Source organism: Nicotiana attenuata, unplaced genomic scaffold (assembly GCF_001879085.1).
Source record: "Nicotiana attenuata strain UT unplaced genomic scaffold, NIATTr2, whole genome shotgun sequence".
Taxonomy (NCBI): Eukaryota; Viridiplantae; Streptophyta; class Magnoliopsida; order Solanales; family Solanaceae; genus Nicotiana; species Nicotiana attenuata.
Window position 1 is genome coordinate 455,286 of NW_017670413.1, and position 24,973 is coordinate 480,258.

A 24,973-nucleotide genomic window follows, 5' to 3' on the forward strand; every position below is an offset into this window, starting at 1 on the left:
CCGCTTCTGCGAACAGGCCCACCACTTCTGTGGTTCCGCTTATGCGGATTTAGGGCCGCATCTGCGGTCTTGGGCTCCCTGGCCTTGGGCCGCTTCTGCGAAGATACGATCGCTTCTGCGGTCTCGCACTTGCGGTCGGTTATGACCGAAGTAGATGCTTCAGCACTTTCCAAAAATCCCTTTTAGATCAGCTAACCACCCGGAATCCACCCGAGGCCCCTGGGACCTCAACCAAACCTACCAACCAATCCCAAAACACGTTACGGACTTGCTCGAGGCCTCAAATCACATCAAACAACACTAAAATCATGAATCGACCTCCAATCCAAACTTAATGAACTTTAGAATTTCAAACTTCTATTTCTGATGTTTAAACCTATCAAATCACGTCCGATTGACCTCAAATTTTGCACACAAGTCATATTCTACATTACGGACCTACTCCAACTTTCGGAATCGGATTTCGACCCCGATATCAAAAAGTCCACTTCCGGTCAAACTTCTCAAAAACCTTCAAATTTCTATCTTTAGCCAAATGACTCCAAAATGACCTACGGACCTCCGAATTCACTTCCGATCGCGCTCCCAACTCCAGAATCACCATACGGAGCTGCTCCCAGACTCGGAATTCCAAACGGATATCGATAACACTGAAATGCACTTCAAGCCAAACTTATGAAATTTCTTCCAACATGCTAACTTCCACAATGGGCGCCAAAACACTCCCGGGTCATCCAAAACCCGATCCGGGCATACGCCCAAGTCCGGAATCATCATACAAACCTGTTGGAACCTTCAAATCCCGATTCCGAGGTCGTTTACTTAAAAATCTAATCTTAGCTAATCCTTTCAACTTTAAGCTTTCGAAATGAGAATTCTCTTTCAAAATCAACTCTGAACTTCCCGAAATTTAATTCCGACCACGCGTACAAGTCATAACCCCTGAAATGAAGCTGCTCATGGCCTCAGACTGCTGAACGACGCGCTAGGGCTCAAAACGACCGGTCGGGTCGTTACATATTGTGTGAGGGTGTGTATTTAAATTTACAGTCTAATCCCCGGCCTGTATCCATGATGTTTTATACGTCAATGCCACACAAGAGGGGATGATTTGTGTGGTGTCCAATTTTTGCGAGCACAGATATAGAAGGGCCTAGTTCTTCTATGTGTTCCTTAACCTACTGTTGCGGAAATAATAAATGCGGAAAGCAAAGAACACAAGAATTTTTACGTGGAAAACACCCGGCTCAAAGGTAAAAAAAACCATGAGCTACTACTCAGTAGGATTTTTTCCAACACTTCACTAAATCAATGAGACAAAACAGCATTTACAAAGTCTCTTTGAAAACCTAAGGATTACCTTTAATCCCGTTATGGCAACCAACATCTAACTGTTGCGACAACTTCAAGTTAACTCTAACTTGAATACTCAAAGTACCTATTATAACTTCTTCTAGATAAAGCTGAAAGGTAGAATATGAAAACACATACTACAATTGAACTAGAATTAAAAACACACAATTGGAACTGGTATTTCTATCTGGTTCATGTAGCTTCAGGTTCGCATACATGAATCACACAAGAATTGCTTGCAAAATGCCTTGCTATTTTGCTCCCAACTCACGTTTAACTTCAGCCTTTGTGCGTACTTGTAAAGTGAGAACATCATACGATTTGTAAAGTTAGTAGAGTAGAAATTAACTAGAGTTCTAATGCAACTCTTCCTTGGTGGAAGAGTCCTAGTTAACTTCTACCTAACTCCTTCCTTATCTTGGATAATGTTCTCTTTTAGTAAGGAGTCTTTCTCCTTATCAACTATGCAACCTTTTTTATCAGGATATATCAGATATAACAAGTTAAGCTTATCTCTCTCACGTGCATCCCTTATGCTTGATTCTTCCCGTGTCTGTGTACACTGTGGATGGACCTGGTTCATGCTTGAGTTTCTTTGTCAATCTTCAAAACCAACTTTACTTGGGCCAACAAATCCGCCCTTTTTGATGATGATAAACTTTGTGCTATTCATAAGTGAGGCCCTATTTCAACTTAGCTCAATATCAACACAAAGTTAGAACATTTTTCTTTTTTGAAGTCACTAATCATCAAAGACCAGGTTCATTAGGTTATAAACATCATAGTTCAAAGTGAAAGCCAACCTAGTTCCCCCTTTTGGCATCATCGAAAAGTTGCATAATTATGTGAGATAACCAGATTTTAATAGAAATTACTCATGTCCACTGGGGCTGCTTCAAATGCAATCATGGATTTAAGCATCATCTATCAATCTAAGGATATTGGCCATCTAAGAAATATCAAAAAACAGCTAAAGCAAAAGGAAGTGAATTTCATTGATTGATAAGATCCTACTACAAAGCATAAAAAGAAATAAGAACACTAGATCATGAGCAAAAGAAACAAAAAATTTCCGAACTAGGTCACTGGTTTTAAGGCTGGGAAGGACCAGGTTCTTGGTTTTTGGCTTGGAGCACTTTCAGCATATCTTGAAGAATGCCATCATTCTTCTCATTTTCTTTTGCCAGCTCAGCTCTGAGAGCATCTCTCCAGTCTCCACTTCAGCCAACCTCTTCTTCAGCCTATCAATCTCAGCATCCTTAGCCCCACTTTATTGCACCAAAGCTCGCACCTTTCTGTTCACTGGTACATTTTTGGATGAACCAGGTTCTTTGGGAGTGGTTTGAACTTCATAAACACGGCAGTTAGAGTGTTTGCCCCAAAATGATCTTTGCTTGTAACAACTTTCCATTTCTTGATGGGTACCTTGAAATGTGCAAGTACATCCGTGAGAATAAAACCATAGGGTATGACATAAGTCTTGGTGCCATTTAGAACCCTTTCAAGAAGTTGGATGATAAATTCAGGCCAATTGATTTGCCTTCCACTGTCCAAACATTCGATAAGGACCAGGTTCATGAATGTAGCAATGTGCCTCCTTTCCTGCCTTGGCAGCACTCATTTATTAAAAAATTCGAACAACACTTTGTGGGGTGGCTTCATCTCACTTTTGTAGATAGCCTTGGGCTAAAGTTTCTCTTCATTCTCACCGAACTTCCTAGTAATGGCAAGGGCAGTAGGGAGATTCTCTAGACTTGGCCATTTAAGCTTCTTATAATCATTGTACCCTCCAGCAGGTGCACCTAAGACTTCTCAAAGTTCTTTATCATAAAAAGTCATTGTCACTCCCTTGACCGCACTGGTGACCCTACCATATTTTATCTTACAGTTAGCCATGAACTCCACAATCTCATTTCTGGCTAGCCTTCCATCCATATGAAGGACCATGTCCTTCCAGCTTAGCAACTGTAACTTCTTTATAAGCATTACCATTCATTCCTCCTCCAAGTCCTTGAGGAGTCTACCTTTCAAGATAGTTCTCTTTCCAAATTTGATCATATTGTCCTTCTCAGCATCAAAATCATCTTCTTCTTCCTCTCCACTCCATTCTTCTTCCTCCACAATCTTCACTTTTCTTGATTACAAAACAGACCTGGTTCTTTAGGCCAAAGTGGATGGTTCAGCGGACTTGGACTTTGAAACATACTTCTTTGTGGAAGTCTTGGCTTTCTTAGCTTTAGGTGTTAGAACCTCCACTTCTTCTATCTCATCTTCATCCCGAAGGACTTGGACATTGAAACATACTTCTTTGTGGAAGTCTTGGCTTTCTTAGCTTTAGGTGTTAGAACCTCCACTTCTTCTATCTCATCTTCATCCTGAAGGACCAGGTCCTTCTCATCAATTTCAACAGCCTCGACAAGCTCAACCACCTTTTTTTCCCCTTAGCAGCCGCTTTTCTCTTACTTTCCTCTAAGGCCTTTTCCAATTTAACCTCAGTCTGCTTCTTCTGACTCCTTGTAGCTCTTCTTCTTGTGGGAGAAGTCTCCATAGGGATAGAAGAGGCAGCCTTTCTCTTCTTGTTTTCCCTAGTAGTGCTAGGGATTTTCACTCTTGAACTTCCTTTCTTCTTGAGATTGTAACTGTCAGTCACCCTTTTCAGTAGGTCTGCGAGGGTTTCCTATTAAGATGGAATAAGTTCTTCAATATTCTTTCCTAGTCTAACCAACCCCTTAGCAGCTTCTCCAGACCCACTGCCCCATGTTTCTCTCACACTTTGCTTTTCTCCATCAAGTTCTTCACCCCAGACTATCATAGTACCCGATTCTTTATTTAGGCCAACAGGAGTGGGTAAAGATCCAGCCACTCCTTTTCCCATTCCCCTCATAGTACTTCGAGCACCGTATCTATTTTTTTCTTTTCTCTTTTTAGTTTTACCGGCCACCTTTCTTGACTCAGTAGTTTCAATACCTGACATAGATCCTACTAGAACAAACCTATTCTTCAAATTCGTAGCAACTTCTGAATTAGTTTAAGGATTAACTTTGGGGCCAGAAGTTACATGTTCAGACTTAGAAGAAACCGTTTCTTCCCCTTCAGTTACAGACTTGAATGACTCATCAAATTTTTGGGGTTCTTCTTCCCTACGTGCTTTCAATTTTTCATTGATTTTCTTGATTTGCTCTCTACCGGCAACAACCTTGCGGGCCATCATTTTTACCCTTCCTTTCTTAGAGATGGGAGTAGTTGAAGGTGTATTTGATGGTGTAAGTGAGGTTTTTGGGCGGTGATGTGGGATTCTCAGAGGTGTTTTCCATTTCTGTTCTTAGGAGAAAGAAAAGAAGGTTTGAGTGTGTTTGGAGAATGAGAGAAGTTGGAGAGAATTTTGACGGCTTGAAGATTTAGAAGTGAAGAAACAAGTAAAGCCTAATAAATATAAAGTGGAGGAGTTCAATGAGTAATGGCAGCCTTTTCAGAGGTCTAATCAAATTGCATTTCTATTTTGAAAAGACATTGGGGAGGTTCCCTAGGATCTAGGCACTTAATGCTGTTTGGACTCCTCTTTTGAATGAAACTGTTCCATTTTTGTAATGGATAAGTACAATGAGGTTTGAGATTGAATGGGACTCTTCTCTTCATCATGATCCAACTATAATTATTTCAAACAGAGTGGAGAATACGTACCAAATAATCTTGATGAACCAGGTTCTTAACTGAAAAATCTCTTGTGTAAGTCTGAATTATCCAACAAAATAAAGATAATACCATTGGATATTAATGAGTCATATTAACACATGTTTGATAAGTAAGAATTTTGACTACTTATTTGCACTCTTTTACTTATATTTTAGCTCCAAATTGCTTAAAGGTATTCCCGAAAACTAATGAAATGTGCTTGCTTGCAGGAGTGTTACAACATGAGCCAAAGAAATAAAAATCAACTAAAGAAGGAGTAAATTTGGACAAGGACCAAAACAAGGCTAAAAGGGGCACAGTGCGGACCACATAAAAGTGAGTGCGGCCATAAAACCTAAGGGCGACTCTGATAGAATTTCAAGGCAAAATGCGGACGCACAATGCTAGTGCGCCCGTAGAAGATGAAGTTCAGAGAATTGTGTTTTTGGGCCATGAAGAAGTGCGGCCCACACCATTATTGTGCGTCCGTAGGATGTCAAGTGCGGCCACACTCATAATTGTGCGGTCCGCAGAAGAGAAGAATCAGAGAGCCATGTTCCAGTCCAAGTTCAAGTGTGCGGCCGAACTCAAAATTGTGAGGTCCGCATAATTAAATGAAGTGTGGCCGCATCACACTTTTATGCGACCGGAGAAGGCCCAGTTGACTAGCCAAGCTCGGAGTGCGACCACTCATAGAATTGTGCTGCTGCACAACCTCCACAGGGGCATTTTTGGTAGATATTTTCAGCTTAGTATAAATAGAACGTTTTATCATTTTTAGGGTAAGTTGTATCAGTGTAGAGCACCTGAGCCATTTTTCTGTACCGTTTTGAGTAATTGTACTAGATTAGCTTCTAAATATTAGATTTTCTTTCCTTAATCAATTATTATGCATTCTATCTTAATTTATTCTTTAATTTCTTTATTTTTCATGAGTAGCTAAATTTTTAGCTAGGGTTATGGCCCAACCCTAGTGTGGGTACTTAATGGGTGTTTGATTTAGGGCTTGTTTGTGATTGCATTACTGATATTTAGCCTAGTTCTTGCTTGAATTCAAGAATTAATGGTTGCAACATTGATTCATGCCTAATTAATTTAGTCTTTACTTGAGAAAGAGAGAAAAAGTCTAGGAAAACTTGGATAAAAAGAATTTGGGGTGAACTCAAGAATATAGCCCCAATTAAAGGGTCAAATCTAGAGATAGTAAGACCCGACTTGAGCATATATCACTTTTTTGGTATAATACCCATTTGGACTTGAGAAAGCCAAATTGGACAAAATCACTCAAACTACTGAGAGGTATAGAGTGGGTAATTACGTGTGATTGCTATATTACAACCCCGAACAATCAAACTTGCCCTAGAGTTTACAACCCGTTGGGTAACCACCTAGGTGGAAGTCATGACCCTAGATCTTTTATCATTTGAAAAACAACCAAAACCAAAAATATTATCTTCTAATTATATAATTGCAATCAACTTAAAGTAGAAGTAGAACAACAAACAAGAATGTGGAAGTGTAATTTGAGAGGCACATCATAGAATTACACTAAATATATACCTAATCCCAATTCTAACTCCCTGTGGATTCGACCCCGACTTGCGTTGGGTTTTTATTATTGCTTCGACCGCCTCACAACCTATATTTGTGGTGTGAGTTTGGGCGACATCAATTTTTGGTGTCGTTTCCAGGGAGTTAAACGGATTTAGCTATATATCTAGGTTTTTGTATGATTTGTCTTCTTTCCTTCCTAGTCACTAAATTTGTCTTTGAATTGATTTTAGGTACGAAAATGGCTCTCAACAACGAGCCCATCTGGAATGTTCCATTGGGGGAGGACGTGGATGATGACCAAGTTGATGAGGTTCCTCTTGAACCTCAAGCAAATAGACGAGGCCGCCCATCAAGACAACGTTACCATCCCTCCCCCACCTCCACCAAGAGCAGCAGCACACCGACAGTTAGCGAACGAGGGTTATGCAAGTGTTATAGTCCCGCTGTGCATTAGACGTGCAACTTCCAAATGACCAATGTGATGCTTACACTACTTGAGCAATGGGGATTCTTCACTGGGGCTCCGAGTCAAAATGCTTATAAGAGTCTCAAAGGGTTTGTCGATACTTGTTGGGGGAGCAAGCAAAAAGATGTCTCCAAGGACGCGCTGCGGTTAAGGCTATTTCCCTTTTCTCTACGGGGAAAGGCATTGGATTGGTTAGAGAGATTGCCCAGTCATTCCATCCACACATGGGATGAGTTGGCGGAAAAATTCATTGCCAAAATCTTCTCTCCGGGGGATATGGTGACACTTCGGGATGAGATTCTTGCATTCAAGCAAGAACCCAATGAGCCATTGCACAAATTTGGGAAAGATATTGTACCATGGTTAAAGAGTGCCCGAATAATGATATGACTGATGCAATGATCCAACAAACCTTCTACAGAGGGATCAACACAAAAAATCAATGCATGATAAATCAACTCGCCGGTGGGAACTTCATGAACATGCCTTATGCCAAAGCTTGTGAAATTCTTGATGAGATGGTGGATACCTCATCGGCATGGCACCGGCCGAATCGTTACATGGCTAGAAGCGGATCTGTTGGGGGCATAGCATCACCTTCAACATCCAAATCAATTGTCAAGAGATGGTGATATTAATAAAAAAAATGATACTTAGCTCAATTAATCTCGGAGGAAATGCACCTAGTGTAACGACCCGGCCGGTCGTTTTTGGAATTTTTGCCCCGATCCCCTATTAACTGCTTTCCCAAGTTTATTTCTGCTATTTTGATTTGTCGGGATGTTCGGTTTTGAGTTTCAGAGAGTTTTTGGACACTTAGTCCCTAAATGAGAGCATTAGTGTTGGAAAATGGTCCATAGTCAGAACAATGTGAAAACGGCCTCGGAACAGAAATCCGATGGTTCCGTTAGCTTTGTTAGGTAATTTTCGGGTTGGGAGCGTGTTCGGAATTTGGAGGTCCGTAGCTAATTTAGGCTTGAATTGTCGAAAGTTGGAATTTTGAAGTTTCCGGTCCCATAGTGAGATTTTGATCCGAGGGTCGGAATGGAATTTCGGAAGTTGCAGTAGCTCCGTCATGTCATTTGGGATGTGTGTGCAAAATTTCAGGTCATTCGGACGTGGTTTGGTTAGGTTTTTTATCGAAAGCGTGTTTTGAGAGAATTTGAAGCTCTTAGGCTTGATTCATTGATTAATTCGAGTTTTCGATGTTGTTTTAGGTGGTTTAAGGATTGGTAAAAGTTTGAATGAGGTATTAGGTGTTGTTGGTACTTTTGGTTGAGGTCCCGGGGGCCTCGAGATGATTTCAGATGGTTGACGAAAAGATTTTTTGAAGTTGAGAGACTTCAGATTTTTGCTGCTTTTGGTATATCCGCATCTGCAGTTTGGGGACCGCAGATGCGGCGCCGCAGATGCGGCTTAGGGGACCGCAGAAGCGGACTTGGTGGATCCTTCAAGTACCGCAGATGCGGTTGATTTTCCGCAGATGCGGAACCGCATCTGCGGGTGGTGGACCGCAGATGCGGATCTTGGCCCTTTAGTGAAAGTCGCAGATGCGACAAGAGTTCTGCAGAAGCGGGACCGCAGATGCGGAATTCACTGGCCAGAAATAGTGATTTCGAGGGTTTAGTTTCAAAAGTTAGAAAAATCGAATTGGAGCTCGGGAGGGGGCGATTTTGAGAGGGATTTGAATAGGAGATCATTGGGTAACGATTCTTTAACCCTTTCTAGTTATATTTCATCAATCTTTAGTTAATTCCATCATCTAATTTCGGATTTTGAATGGAAAATGGGTAAAAATTTCATAGACCTAATTATTGAGATTTGAGTAGGTGTTTGACCTCCAATTTGAGAGATTTTTATATGGTTAGACTCGTGACAGTACGAGGGTTCTGAAAACGTTAATTTCATCCGATTTCGAGACGTTGTCCTGAGGGGCATTTTGGCTATTTTACCTAATTTTGCGTCTTAGCTTTGATTTTAATAGTAGAATCAGTTGTTTGAGATGTGATTTATGATATGTAATTGAATTGAATAGATTTGAGCCATTTGGAGTTGGATACTCGTGGCAAACGTGTGGTTTCGAGTTGATTTTGGAGCCGGTTCGAGGTAAGTGGCTTGTCTAACCTTGTGTGGGTGCGTGAGGTGACGAGTGCGCACTTGTGATAATTGTTGGAAATCCGGTTTATTCCTTAAAAATAGCCTTGAATTATGATCTTTCTTTCCTTGCTTACACTGTTTGGATATTTAAACCTGCTGTAGCTTAGAGAAGCATGTCTACTTGACTAAACTGCTTTATCTGTCTTAACTGCCTTAATTGTACTACGTGTACCATGCTAGGTTAGGATTACCTGCTTCATTCTCACATGAAATTGATTGAGTTAAATTTTGTTGATACTGTGTGTTTAATTTGGGACTACGGAATGGTATTCCGGGAGATCCCCCTGCACTTTATTTTGGGACTACGGGACGGTATCCCAGGAGCTCCCCTAGATGTTTACTTTGGGACTACGGAATTGCATTCCGGGAGATCCACCTGCACATTATAAGTTGGACTACGGGACTGCACCCGGGAGATCCACTGGACATGACATTTATATTTGGGGGCTACAGGACGGTATCCTGGGAGACCCCCGATTGTTACCTTGGATTGAGTTATGTTCTTCTACTGTGTTTTGTTACTGTTGTAATAGTTGTTGTTGCCTTTATATCATGTGTTCCTGTATTTTACTTAACCTCAGTAGGGCCCTAACCTTTTCTCGTCACTACCCAATCGAGGTTAGGCTTGGCACTTACTGAGTACCGCTGTGGTGTACTCATGCCCCTTCTGTGCATGTTTTTCATGTGCAGATCCAGGCACTTCCTCCCAGGCGTATCACTCTCGAGGCGGAGAGGTCGAGCAGAGACTTTGAGGTACTCCTGCCGCATCTGCAGACCAAGGAGTCTCTATCTTATTCTAGCTTTAGCAGTTAGCCTTCCTTTCTTACTGTTGTTTTAGACATTCTGGAGTTAGAGCAGTATACTGTTTCCTGTTAGCTTGTGTTCCCGTGAGTTTCCGGGTTTTGGGATGATATTGTAGACTTCCGTGTTATGGAATTGTATATGCCAAGTGGCATCTATATACCGTATCTCTTCTAGCTGTTCAAAGTTGAATTATTATTTTTCGCAAGTTATTTTGTTTTCCGCATTTTAGGCTTACCTAGTTGTAGAGACTAGGCGCCATCACGACATGTTCACGGTGGGTGAACTGGGGTCGTGACAAGTTGGTATCGGAGCTCTATGTTCATAGGAGTCACGGAACACAGCCAGTTTATTAGAGTCTCGCTGATCGGTATAGAGACGTCTGTACTTATCTACGAGAGGCTATGTAACTGTTAGGAAAAATTTCACTTCATTTGATTCCCTTGTCGTGCAAGATTTTGATATCACAACTAAACTTCTGTCTTTCTATTCTCTCACAGATGGTGAGGACACGCACTACCCGAGAGGATCAGGCACCCGCGCCCCCTACTGCAGCCGATAGAGGCTGGGGCCGGGGTAGAGGGCGAGGACGCGCTCGTGGTGCAGCCAGAGCACCCGCGCGAGCTACCTCCGAGGCATCACCAGCAGCACCAATCGGAGTCGAGACACCCGATACGTCTGCCACTACTACTCCAATGCTCCGGGAGACTTTGGCACAGTTTATGAGTATGTACACCACTCTCGCTCAGGCAGGGTTGCTTCTCCTTGCTGCCGCCACATCCCAGGTCGGGGGAGGAGTCCAGACTCCCACCGCCCGCACTCCTGAGCAGCGAGTGCATGTTGAGCAGGCCCAAAAGGTTATACCTGCTCCGCCTGCAATACCAGTTCAGCCCGAGGATAGGGCAGCGGCTTCAGAGGACGAGCAGCGGAAACTTGAGAGGTTCAAGAAATATGATCCTCCGGTATTCAGTGGGTTAGCATCAGAGGATGCCTTGGGATTTTTGGAGGAGTGCTACCGTATTCTCCGTACTATGGGCATATCAGGATCGAGCGAGGTTTCTTTCACTACCTTTCAACTTTGAGGTGCCGCCTATTAGTGGTGGCGTGCTTATGAGTTAGACAGTCCGGACGAGGCAGCTTCCCTGACTTGGGCTCAATTTTCAGATATGTTCACGAGGGAGTATGTTCCCCAGAGTCTCAGGGATGCCTGGCGCGCAGAGTTTGAGCGGTTGCGCCAGGGTACTATGACTATCTTGGAGTATGCCGTCTGCTACATTGACTTGGCTAGACATGCCCCAGCTTTGGTTTCCACGGTCCGCGAGAAGGTTCGCTGGTTCATTGAGGGGCTTATTCCCAGCATCAGGTCTAGCATGGCTCGTAAGTTAGAGACAGATGTGTCTTATCAGCAGGTGGTGAGCATCGCTAGGAGGATTGAGGGTATGCATGCTAGGGACAGAGAGGAGAGGGAGGCCAAGAGGTCTCGAGAGTCGGGCTATTTTTCTGGTGCCCGTGCCCCAGCTGCAGGTCGTCATGGTAGGGGTTATATGGGTCGCCCCGTTCATTCAGCTCTTCTAGCAGCCAGTGATATTCGAGCTCCACCTAGGCCTCAAGAGCCTTATTATGCACCTCCAGTGTCTAGTGCTCCTCCTGCATGGGGTGCTTCCAGTGGACAGTCCAGCAGACCTGGCCCGAGCTAGTCACAACCACCACATCCTCCCAGAGCTTTCTTTGAGTGTGGTGACACACGCCATATGGTGAGAGATTGCCCCAGACTCAGGAGGGGTGCACCTTCGCAGACCCCTCAGCCACAGCAGGCCTCACAGAGCTCTCAGGCTATGGTTCCAGCACCAGCTGCCACTCCACAGGCCCAGCCAGCCAGAGGTGGAGGTTGGGGAGGTAGAGTTCGCCCTCGAGGGGGAGGCCAGGACAGATATTATGCACCTCCAGGCCGTACTGAGGCCGCCGCCTCCGATTCTGTCATCATATGTACTATCTTGGTTTGTCACAGAGATGCATCGGTTCTATTCGATCCAGGCTCCACTTACTCTTATGTGTCCTCTTACTTTGCTCCGTATTTGGGGGTACCTCAGGATTCTTTGAGTTCCCAAGTTTATGTTTCCACTCCTGTAGGAGATTCTCTTGTTGTGGACCGCGTTTACTGGTTATGTTTGGTTATTCTTGGTGGTTTTGAGACCAGGGCAAACTTATTGTTACTCAGCATGGTTGATTTTGATATTATTTTGGGCATGGACTGGTTGTCGCTCCATTATGCTATTCTTGATTGTCACGCCAAAATCGTGACGCTGGCCATGCCAGGTGTACCGCGTATCGAGTGGAGGGGTGCCTTAGGTCACACTCCCAGTAGAGTTATTTATTTCCTTAAGGCTCAGCGTATGGTTGAGAAAGGTTGTGATGCGTACTTAGCTTATGTGAGGGATGCCAGTATGGATACTCCTTCTATTGATTTAGTCCCAGTAGTACGGGATTTCCCTGATGTGTTTCCAGCTGATCTTCCGGGCATGCCACCTGATAGGGACATTGATTTTGGCATTGATCTGTTGCCGGGCACTCAGCCTATCTCTATCCTACCGTACCGTATGGCTCCTCCTGAGCTGAAGGAGTTGAAGGAGCAATTGCATGAATTACTTAATAAGGGTTTATTCGGCCCAGTGTATCGCCTTGGGTGCTCCTGTGTTATTTGTGAAGAAGAAGGATGGTTCTATGCGTATGTGTATTGATTACCGCCAGTTGAACAAGGTCACAGTGAAGAACCGTTATCCTTTGCCTCGTATTGTTGATCTGTTTAACCAGCTTCAGGGTGCACGAGTGTTTTCTAAGATTGATTTGCGCTCAGGTTACCATCAGTTGAAGATTCGGGAGCCCGATATCCCGAAGACTGGCTTCAGGACTCGGTATGGTCATTACGAGTTCCGTGTTATGTCATTTGGGCTGACCAATGCCCCAACAGCCTTCATGCATCTGATGCACAGTGTATTCCGGCCATATCTTGAATCTTTTGTCATTGTCTTTATTGATGATATTCTGGTGTATTCCCGGAGTCGGGAAGATCACGAGCAGCACCTGAGGACGGTGCTTCAGACTCTGAGGGAAAAGAGGTTATATGCAAAGTTTTCAAAATGTGAGTTTTGGTTGGATTTCGTGGCATTTTGGGTCACATGGTATCGAGTGATGGCATTCAGGTGGATCCGAAGAAGGTGGAGGCAGTGCAGAGTTGGCCCAGGCCATCTTCAGCTACCGAGATTCGTAGTTTCCTTGGCTTGGCGGGTTATTACCGTCGATTTGTGAGGGGTTTTCATCGATTGCAGCCCCTATGACTAGATTGACCCAGAAGGGTGCTCCATTTTAGTGGACAGAGGAGTGTGAGGCGAGCTTTCAGAAGCTCAAGACAGCCCTGACTACATCCCCGGTTTTGATATTGCCTACCGGTTCGGGGTCTTATACCGTCTATTGTGATGCCTCGAGAGTTGGCCTTGGAGCGGTATTGATGCAGGATAGTAGGGTGATTGCCTACGCGTCCAGACAGTTGAAGATACATGAGAAGAATTATCCTGTCCATGATCTTGAGCTAGCTGCCATTGTTCATGCCTTGAAGATTTGGCGTCATTACTTGTACGGTGTGCCTTGTGAGATATATACTGATCACCGGAGTTTGCAGTCTATTCAAGTAGAAAGACCTTAATTTACGTCAGAGGAGATGGTTAGAGCTGCTGAAGGATTATGACATCACTATCTTGTATCACCCGGGCAAGGCCAATATGGTGGCCGATGCTTTGAGCCGCTGGGCAGAGAGTTTGGGGGAGTTTGGCTTATTTACCAGCAGCAGAGAGGCCTATGGCGAGGATGTTCAGGCTCTAGCTAGCCAGTTTGTGAGATTGGATCTTTTAGAGCCCAGCAGGGTTCTAGCTTGTGTGGTCTCTCGGTCTTCCTTGTTTGATCATATCAGGGAGCGGCAGTATGATGACCCTTATTTGCTTGTCCTCAAGGACAAGGTGTTGCATGGCGATGCTCGAGATGTGACCATTGGTGATGACGGAGTATTGAGGATGCGGGGTCGAGTTTGTGTACCCAATGTCAATGGGCTTAGGGAGTTGATTTTAGAGGAGGCCCACAGTTCGCGGTATTCCATTCATCCAGGTGCCGCGAAGATGTATCAGGATTTGAGGCAGCACTACTGGTGGAGACGGATGAAGAAGGATATAGTTGGGTTTGTAGCTCGGTGCCTAAATTGTCAGCAGGTGAAGTATGAGCACTAGAGACCAGGTGGATTGCTTCAGAAGATAGAGTTTCCAGAGTGGAAGTGGGAGCGGATCACTACGGACTTCGTATCTGGGCTCCCACAGACTTTGAAGAAGTTTGATGCCATTTGGGTTATTGTGGATCGGCTGACCAAGTCCGCGCATTTTATCCCTGTGTGTAATACTTATTCCTCGGAGCAGTTGGTGGAGATTTATATTCGGGAGATTGTCCGTCTGTATGGTATTCCAGTTTCCATTATTTCAGACAGAGGTACTCAGTTCACATCGCGGTTCTGGAGAGCCGTACATTAGGAGTTGGGTACTCTGGTGGAGTTGAGCACAGCATTTCACCCTCAGACGGATGGACAGTCCGAGCGCACCATTCAGATTCTTAAGGATATGCTCCGTGCGTGCGTGATTGAGTTCGGAGGTTCTTGGGATCAGTTCTTGCCATTGGTGGAGTTTGCCTACAACAACAGCTATCAGTCCAGCATTCAGATTGCACCATACGAGGCCTTATATGGTAGGCGATGTAGATCTCCGGTGGGTTGGTTCGAGCCGGGCGAGGCCAGATTACTGGGCACAGATTTGGTTCAGGATGCTTTGGAGAGAGTCAAGGTGATTCAGGATAGGCTCCGTACAGCCCAGTCCAGACAGAAGAGTTACGCGGATCGGAAGGTTCGTGATGTTTCCTACATGGTTGGAGAGCGGGTTCTGCTTCGGGTTTCGCCTATGAAGGGCGTTATGAGATTTGGGAAGAAAGGGAAGCTGAGTCCGAGGTTTATTGGCCCTTTTGAGATATTGAGGCGAGTTGGGGAGGTTGCCTATGAGCTTGCCTTACCTCCCAGCCTGGCAGGGGTTCATCCGGTATTTCATGTTTCGATGCTCCGGAGGTATCACGGTGATCCGTCGCACGTGTTGGATTTCAGCTCAGTCCAGTTGGAGAAGGATCTATCCTATGTTGAGGAGCCAATGGCAATATTGGACAGGCAGGTCAGGAAGCTGAGGTCAAAGAACATCGCGTCCATGAAGGTTCAGTGGTGGGGTCCGCCGGTCGAGGGGGCGACCTGGGAGACCGAGCAGGATATGCGCAGCCAGTACCCTCATCTTTTCACTACCTCAGGTATGTCTTTGTGCTCGTTCGAGGATAAACGAATGTTTAAGTGTGGGAGGATGTAACGACCCGGCCGGTCGTTTTTGGAATTTTTGCCCTAATCCCCTATTAACTGCTTTCCCCAAGTTTATTTCTGCTATTTTTATTTGCCGGGATGTTTGGTTTTGAGTTTCGGAGAGTTTTGGGACACTTAGTCCCTAAATGAGAGCTTAAGTGTTGGAAAATGGTCCATAGTCAGAACAGTGTGAAGACGGCATTGGAACGGAAATCCGATGGTTCCGTTAGCTTTGTTAGGTGATTTCGGGGTTGGGAGCGTGTTCGGAATGTGTTTTGGAGGTCCGTAGCTAATTTAGGCTTGAATTGCCGAAAGTTGGAATTTTGAAGTTTCCGGTCCCATAGTGAGATTTTGATCCAAGGGTCGGAATGGAATTCCGGAAGTTGCAGTAGCTCCGTCATGTCATTTGGGATGTTTGTTTGCAAAATTTCAGTTCATTCGGACGTGGTTTGGTTAGGTTTTTGATCGAAAGCGTGTTTTGAGAGAATTTGTAGCTCTTAGGCTTGAATCATTGATTAATTCGAGTTTCCGATGTTGTTTTAGGTGGTTTAAGGATTGGTACAAGTTTGAATGAGGTATTAGGTGTTGTTGGTACTTTTGGTTGAGGTCCCGGGGGCCTCGGGATGATTTCAGATGGTTGACGAAAAGATTTTTTGAAGTTGAGAGACTTCAGATTTTTGCTGCTTTTGGTATATCCGCATCTGCGGTTTGGGGACCGCAGATGCGGCTTAGTGGACCGCAGAAGCGGACTTGGTGGATCCTTCAGGTACCGCAGATGCGGTTGAATTTCCGCAGATGCGGAACCGCATCTGCGGGTGGTGGACCGCAGATGCGGATCTTGGCCCTTTAGTGAAAGTCGCAGATGCGACAAGAGTTCCGCAGAAGCGGGACCGCAGATGCGGTCCCTTGACCGCAGATGCGGAATTCACTGGCCAGAAATAGTGATTTCGAGGGTTTAGTTTCAAAAGTTAGAAAAATCGAATTGGAGCTCGGGAGAGGGCGATTTTGAGAGGGATTTGAAGAGGAGATCATTGGGTAACGATTCTTTAACCCTTTCTAGTTATATTTCATCAATCTTTAGTTAATTCCATCATCTAATTTCGGATTTTGAATGGAAAATGGGTAAAAACTTCATAGACCTAATTATTGAGATTTGAGTGGGTGTTTGACCTCCGATTTGAGAGATTTTTATATGGTTAGACTCGTGAGAGTACGAGGGTTCCGAAAAAGTTAATTTCATCCGATTCCGAGACGTTGGCCTAAGGGGCATTTTGGTCATTTTACCTAATTTCGCGTCTTAGCTTTGAATTTAATAGTAGAATCAGTTGTTTGAGATGTGATTTACGATATGTAATTGAATCGAATAGATTTAGGCCATTTGGAGTCGGATACTCGTGGCAAACGTGTGGTTTCGAGTTGATTTTGGAGCCGGTTCGAGGTAAGTGGCTTGTCTAACCTTGTGTGGGGGACCTTCTCCCCTTAGGATTGATTTTGTGGTAATTGAAATGCCTTGTGCGTGAGGTGACGAGCGCGCACTTGTGCTACTTGTTGGAAATCCGGTTTATCCCTTAAAAATAGCCTTGAATTATGATCTTTCTTTCCTTGCTTACACTGTTTGGATATTTAAACCTGCTGTAGCTTAGAGCATGTCTACTTGACTAAATTGCTTTATCTGTCTTAACTGCCTTAATTGTACTACGTGTACCATCTAGGTTAGGATTACCTGCTTCATTCTGACATGAAATTGATTGAGTTAAATTTTGTTGATACTGTGTGTTTAATTTGGGACTACAGAACGGTATTCCTGGAAGCTCCCCTGCATGTTTACTTTGGGACTACGGAATTGCATTCCGGGAGATCCCCCTGCACATTATAAGTTGGACTACGGGACTACACCCGGGAGATCCACTGAACATGACATTTATATTGGGGGCTACAGGACGGTATCCTGGGAGACCCCCGGTTGTTACCTTGGATTGAGTTATGTTCTTCTACTGTGTTTTGTTACTGTTGTAATAGTTGTTGTTGCCTTTATATCATGCGTTATTTAATTACACTGTCATTTCACACTATTATCCTGTATTTTACTTAACCTCAGTAGGGCCCTAACCTTTCCTCGTCACTACCCAACCGAGATTAGGCTTGGCACTAACTGAGTACCGATGTGGTGTACTTATGCCCCTTCTGTGCATGTTTTTCATGTGCAGATCCAGGTACTTCCTCCCAGGCGTATCACTCTCGAGGCGGAGAGGTCTAGCAGAGACTTCGAGGTACTTCTGCCGCATCCGCAGACCAAAGAGTCTCTATCTTATTCTAGCTTTAGCAGTTAGCCTTCCTTTCTACTGTTGTTTTAGACATTCTTGAGTTAGAGCAGTATACTGTTTCCTGTTAGCTTGTGTTCCCGTGAGTTTCCGGGTTTTGGGATGATATTGTAGACTTCCGTGTTATGGAATTGTATATGCCAAGTGGCATCTATATACCGTATCTCTTCTAGCTGTTCAAAGTTGAATTATTATTTTTCGCAAGTTATTTTATTTTCCGCATTTTAGGCTTACCTAGTTGTAGAGACTAGGCGCCATCACGACATGTTCACGGTGGGTGAACTGGGGTCGTGACACCTAGCCATTACCAACTACACAAACCAGGTATGGATCGATAATATACTCCACTCCTTAGCTCCCAAGATGCACTACACACTAATACAAGTAATGCAATACCAGTGGAACTTACCATAAATGATTGTAATGACACGGCTGGTCGTTTTGAGAGTGATAGCCCTAATTCCCTAATTACTACTTTCCCGTATCTTTTTTTTGCTTATGTGTCTTGACGGGAGGTTTTAGTTGTGGTTTGGGAGTGCTGGGACACTTAGTCCCTAAAACAGAAGCTTAAGCTCTAGGATTTTGACCGTAGTCAGAACTACATGAAGACGATTCCGAAATGGAGTTCTGTCAGTTCTGTTAGCTCTATTGAGCGATTTCGGACTTAGAAGCGTGTCTGGATTGTGAATTCGAGGTCTCTAGCTGTTTTACGCTTCAAATGGTGAAAGTTGAATTTTTGGAGATTTTGATCGGAAGTGGACTTTTTTATATCGGGGTCGGATTACGATTTTGAAAGTTGGAGTAAGTCTATAATGTTGAATATGACTTACGTGCAAAATTTAAGGTCAATCGGACGTGGTTTGATAGATTTCGGTATCAGTTGTAGAAGTTTAAAATTTCAAAGTTCATTAAGTTTGAATCGGAGGGTGATTCGTGATTTTAGCGTTCTTTGATGTAATTTGAGGGCTCAACTAAGTACGTATGGTGTCTTAGGACTTGTTAGTATATTTGGTTGAGGTCCCGGGGGGCTTCGGGTTGATTTCAGATGATTAACGGATCGAATTGGAAGTTGGAGGAATGGTTGAAGCATTGCAGCTTCTGGTGTAATCGCACATGCGATGGGTTGACCGCAGGTGCAGACTCACACGTGCGGAAGGAGGAGCGCAGGTGCAGTTTGGAGAAGTTTGGTCTGTAAGCGTAGGTGTGAGATTGGCCGCAGAAGCGGAGTCGCTTATGAGGAAAATGGAGCGGAGAAGCGGAGGGCCTGGAGCTTGAGGATCGCAGAAGCGGAAAAATATCCGCAGGAGCGGGCGCGCAGGTGCGACCCATTGCTCGCAGAAGCGGATTTTGGACTTTAAGTGGTCCTTAGTGGTATAGAATAACATCGCAATTTTGGTATTAATTAATTCTAGTATTACTAATTTCGGATTTAAATATTTAATCAAACGCGAGATAAAATAATCCTGCATCAAATTCCGGAATTATTATCTCTTAGACCAACCAAACATCCCCTTAGGTTATATAGTTGTAACCTGAAACTTTTCATTTGTCTTGGTAAAATTGTGAAAGAGATCTCATAATAGTGGGTCATGATTTTTACTCTTTTTGAGCAGAGGATTTCCGTGTAAAATATCATGTATTATTTCGTTTCGCACTTTATTTACCAAAATTGTGGCAAATATTTTAAGAGGTTGAAAATCATTCAAGACACTATTCATCCCCTCCCCTCTAATCTAAAAATTGTGTACTGCAATAACATTTTGTTTAGTGAAAATCCTGACTAACTTCCATGTTAAACAACAGTGGTAAGCGAACTTTTCAAGCGGACAAAGCGGCAACCTGTAAAATGAGTATTTTAATATAGTCAGGTCCCTCTCGCCTACCTAATTATGTTTTTCTTAGCCACCTAACATATTTTGCTGCATCTCGTACTAAAATAAGTAAATAATTAAAATCCTGCACCATCAATTAACGTTGTTATCTTGATTGCCGCGCTGTTTGCTTCAGTAACTAAGCGTCTTTTAGGAACATGGTTGAAGTTAGACAGCTAGGTTGGAATATATTATTTTGACTGGTATAAGGAATTTGGACGTCTCCTCTAGCTTGGAGTCATGAAATTTGTCGTATCTTCAGTTAGTTAGAATATAATATATTGACTTGTAAATTCTGAATATAATATTTTGACTTGCAAAAGTAAGGTAAATAAGGTAAGTAGTCGTGGGATAGCGGTGTGTGTGTATATATATGTATATATTCTTTTAGCTATATACATCATTTGAAGTAGCAAGTTGGAAATTAAACTTTTTGTTTCAGTTCATTAACAGTTGGATTCATGGGCTGTTCTTATGTTTTGCTTCTCTTAAGCTCCATAATAGTAGCTGTACTTGGTCAATGTCATCATCCGTTCCTCCAGTCGTCTACAGATAGTACTGAAAGTCAACCCTACAGAACTGCATATCATTTTCAACCTCCCAAGAATTGGATGAACGGTACATTCGCCCTTTTTTCCAGTGTGATTAACTTTTGCATAATCTAATCAAACGCTTCTTTTTGATATTTGTATTCTCATTGATTTCTGTTTGGTCGATCATGTATAATGCTGGTGAACTGGGCCAATATATACATGACTTCACATTCACAGATCCTAATGGTAAGTTTTCTTGTCTGATTTGTTAATTAGAGTTGCTAAACCAAATAAAAAGGTGAAAAATCATAATAGGATCAGCAACTTAACTAGATCTATCTGAGTAGTGAGCAATGTGGCTAAACCTTTTCTAAAACAATTATGTAAGATTTTGATTAATTTTTCTTACTAATAAGCTATGTTGCTCGGACTCTCCAAAAGTGTTGCCGCACCCGTGTCGGATCCTCCAAAAATGCACTAAATTTGGAGGATCCGACACGCATCCAACAACATTTTTTAAGAGTCCGAGTAACATAGCTAATAAGCTCCTGATACGTACTCATGACTTCATGGCCATCTCCACAAATTATTAAACCTGCAGGACCAATGATTTACAAAGGAATATACCATTTGTTTTACCAGTACAACCCCAGAAGTGCAGTATGGGGATACATAGTGTGGGGACATTCTACTTCAACTGATCTAGTCAACTGGAATTCTCACCCTCCAGCACTTTTGCCTTTAGACCCATACGATATCAATGGTTGTTGGTCAGGTTCCGCTACAATTCTACAAGATGGCAAACCAGCTATACTCTATACTGGAATTGACTCCAACAATAATCAAGTTCAAAACCTAGCCGTGCCCAAAGATCCATCAGACCCTTATCTTGTAGAATGGATTAAATCGCCTCATAATCCAATCATGGAACCTAATGCTGTGAACAAAATCAATTCTACTTTGTTTAGGGATCCAAGCACGGCTTGGTTAGGCCCCGATGGGCGATGGAGAGTCATTGTAGGAAACGGAAGAGAGCACAACGGAGCTGCTCTTTTGTACAGAAGCAAGGATTTTGTACACTGGATAGAAGCTGAGCACCCCCTGCATTCGTCGAATGAAACTGGAATGTGGGAATGCCCTGATTTTTTCCCTGTATCAAATGACATTGGTGAAGATGGACTTGACACTTCAGAGATCAATTTTCCAGGAGTTAAGCATGTACTCAAGACCAGCGTGTTTCGTTCTCTGGTTGAATGTTACACTGTTGGAACGTATGACCATCAGAAGGATATATTTATCCCGGATGAGGGATCTGTAGAAAATGAATCAGGATTAAGATTAGATTATGGAAAGTACTATGCTTCCAAGTCTTTCTTTGACAGTGACAAGAACAGGAGGATCTTGCTTTCTTGGGTCAACGAGTCTACAAGTTCCGATATTGATATCATCAAAGGATGGTCTGGTCTTCAGGTAATAATTCGTTTGGTTCCATTCGTATACTGTATTAGTTCGCTAACTCTTATCATTTTCAGGCGTTTCCCAGGAGAATTTGGCTTGATAAATCTGGAAAGCAATTGATCCAATGGCCAGTAAAAGAAATCGAAAAGCTAAGGACAAAACAAGTTAAGATACCAACTACAACACTAAAAGCAGGTTCAGTGCTTGAAGTTTTAGGTGTCACCGGTGCACAGGTATACATATATAATTCTTTCAATCTAGCTTTTGAACATTGGTAAAGAGCTTCTTCAGGTAATTAAAATCGTTATTTGTAATATGGGCGACCGTTCTAGTTTGCTAACAGATGTGCTAATTACTTTTAGGCGGATGTAGAAATTTTCTTCTCAATCCCAATGCTTGAGAAAGCAGAGGTGCTTGAATCAAGTTGGACTAATCCACAAGAGTTATGCAGCCAAAGAGGTGCATCAGACAACAGTGGTGTAGGCCCTTTTGGTTTGCTAGTCTTGGCCTCAAGTGACATTCAGGAATTTACTGCAGTTTTCTTTATAATTTTCCAACACAACAACAAGTTTAAGGTCCTAATTTGCAGTGACCAGAAAAAGTATCTCTCTCTCCATTCCTCCTTTTTCAATACCTAACCATCTGCTTGCTGCATCAAAGGAACATATATAATCAATCGCTTTACATTTACGTTTAAACTTTGTATACCACTTAAGTTGTGATGAATTTGTATCTTGAATGCGGAGAATTGCCGGTGTCCAGATTGGTTATCTACTTGTAGATTTAAATCATGAATATTTCCAATGCAGGTCGTCGTTGGGTCTTGATTATGACAAAACCACGTATGGAGCCTTTTTGGATGTTGATCCTGTTAAGCAAAATATTTCACTGAGGACTTTGGTAAGTTTCACTCTCAAAATCCAAATCTCCAAAACTTTTGTGAATATTGCAACACATGTAATATAGTCTAGCTCCAAGTGTTAACTGTGATGGTTGAGATCAAAGCAGGCACTAGGTCATGTGATGTCGATCACAATACGAAATGAACCTAGTTTTACAAAAGAGATTGACCATTACCAAGCCCAAATCACTATCTGAAAATGTTCCAAACTTAATCCAACCTAGGCATGATCTCACGGAGGGTAATATAGCGTGCAGTTGTTTGTCCATCTATTTCGTTGTATGTTAGCTAAACCTGTGGCGTTAACATTGGTGACATCCAATCCTACACCTCTTTAATAAAGTGTAGCACGGTCGTTAGCAATAATAAACCCAACAAAGGTTGGGGTCGAATCCCACAAGGAGTAGGTGTGTGTTAGAGTGTCCTAATGCGTGCAAACTCGATGATTCTTAATGTAATCTTCAAACAAAGAGTGGTTGTTCAATTATGTCTACAATTACTACTAAAGTTTGACCAAGGAACCTCCAGCTGATTCATTGGACTTTCGTAGATACAATCCGGTTTATTGCAACTTTTGTCGATGGCCCGTTCATCTTACTCATCCCAGAGTCCCAATTTTATTGTTATCGCTTTTCCCTTTAGAACACTTATAGATGATAACAACACTGAATAGTTGTATCCTGCTGTTGAAATTTGGCCATCTTTTTTTGGCACGGGTGCTTGCGTTTTTATTGATTCTTTTGACAGTAGTCTCAAGACCTAATTCATCATCATTGCCGCATTCCAACTTATGAATTGGATTCCTTCATTGATTTTTCTTGCTCTGATTCTGATTCTTTTTTCTTCTTTACACATTATTCATATCGATCCATCTTTCTTTTATACAAATAAACACCTAACAGTGCTTGCTTAATAATCTCTTAGCTCCCACTCATGATATCAACAGAGTTGTAGTTACAACTTGATCACCCCTCGCATCAATATGAAGCGCGACTTTCTAGAAACTACCATAGAAAATAACACAAAACTTTACATGAGATCCAAAGGATTCTATTACTTCTTCTATGAGGTGTTAACTAGACTCATATACTTTTTCTTTTTCCTTTTTCTTCTTTTAACAGATAGATCATTCCATAGTAGAAAGCTTTGGCGGAGGGGGAAAAACTTGCATCACAGCTAGAGTTTACCCTACTTTGGCCATCAACGACAATGCACATATGTTTGTTTTCAACAATGGATCACAACATGTCGAGATCTCCAATCTGAGTGCTTGGAGTCTGGAGCAAGCTCAGATCAACTGAAGCAGAGGATTGATCAGGTCACCATTGACAATAATTGATTAAAGCTTGACTTTATCAAGCCCTTTCTGTCCTTTTCTCTTTTTACTATAATTCTCTTTGTTTTGGTGGGATGTCACCACACTGCAGAGTTCTCATATGCTTGAAGAGTAAGACGCCACAAGATAATTAGTTTCATGACATTTGAAATTGAAATCATACAAAATACGGAGGAAGGAATAATTATCTAAAAGAACAGAAAAAACTACTTAAGCAATATAGAGGCAATGAAAGTCTGTGCCACCATCTAAATATTGAAGCAACGGAATGGTTCAATCTATGCTTCTCATCTGTGCATTGATTCACAGAGCCACAGAGATGAGATGTTGTCATGGAAAAATCCAATAATTGAGAAAAATTTACATTGCTTCTACTAAAGATTAAAGTAGCACTGTTGTAATCACATTTGATTAACATGTCCCTGTGAAGTAGCACTGTTATAATTACCTTCAGCTGTAGCTTCAACATTATTTTGTACAACACATTCATCAACATGTCCCTGTGCACCTGCACTTGACTAAAAATCTACATATTACAAGTTAATATTTAAACAATGGCATGACTTTCTGATACCTCAAGCCTAGCGTCGATCGACAGGTAACTCCCGTAATTGGCCCCTAAGCTCTTGACATGCGTCTGTAAACACAAAGTACAATCCACGACAAGCTTTAATTTTCCTTCTCTGTTATAGCACCCCAACCTGGCCAGAGATTCTTTATACCTGTCGCGACCCAACTCCCAACCAATGGCCGTGATGGCACCTAACCTCCAAGACTAGGTAACTCAATCACATAATGATATAAAAGTAACGAAATAAGATATAGCAAGTTTGAACTTAACATAAACATTGGAATAAAACTCCAACAACAGCCAGTATACTAGTACGAGTCAAACTTCCAAATCCAGGCAATACAGAGTCATGAGCTCCAACCTGAATAGATAACGAGTCTCAAAAAGTATAATATTGTCTGAAAGTAATACAACAATATAAAAAATAAGGGAAGGGGACTCCAAGGGTCTGCGGCGTATATGTAACACTACCTTGAATCCTCTCGAACAGTCAAAGCTCACTCTCGAAGTCCATTACCTCCAGCACCTGGATCTACACAAAAATATGCAAACGT

General features: G+C 42.7%; 1 protein-coding gene across 2 annotated transcripts; it reads left to right on the forward strand.

The window, feature by feature from the left end:
• Window positions 1-19,951: 19,951 nt before the first annotated feature.
• Window positions 19,952-24,343, forward strand: LOC109239083 (beta-fructofuranosidase, insoluble isoenzyme CWINV3-like). 2 transcript variants are annotated; one of them, XM_019405594.1, is made up of 8 exons: window positions 19,952-20,238; window positions 20,391-20,399; window positions 20,755-21,623; window positions 21,686-21,844; window positions 21,974-22,212; window positions 22,421-22,511; window positions 23,634-23,830; window positions 23,940-24,343. In XM_019405594.1, exons 1-7 carry the CDS (start codon window positions 20,082-20,084, stop codon window positions 23,811-23,813), a joined length of 1,704 nt encoding a protein of 567 aa, XP_019261139.1. In that variant the 5' UTR covers window positions 19,952-20,081; the 3' UTR covers window positions 23,814-23,830; window positions 23,940-24,343. The 2 variants fall into 2 exon arrangements, with proteins under 2 accessions (XP_019261139.1, XP_019261138.1); XM_019405593.1 differs by having other exon boundaries at window positions 19,953-20,238; window positions 23,634-24,331.
• Window positions 24,344-24,973: the final 630 nt, after the last annotated feature.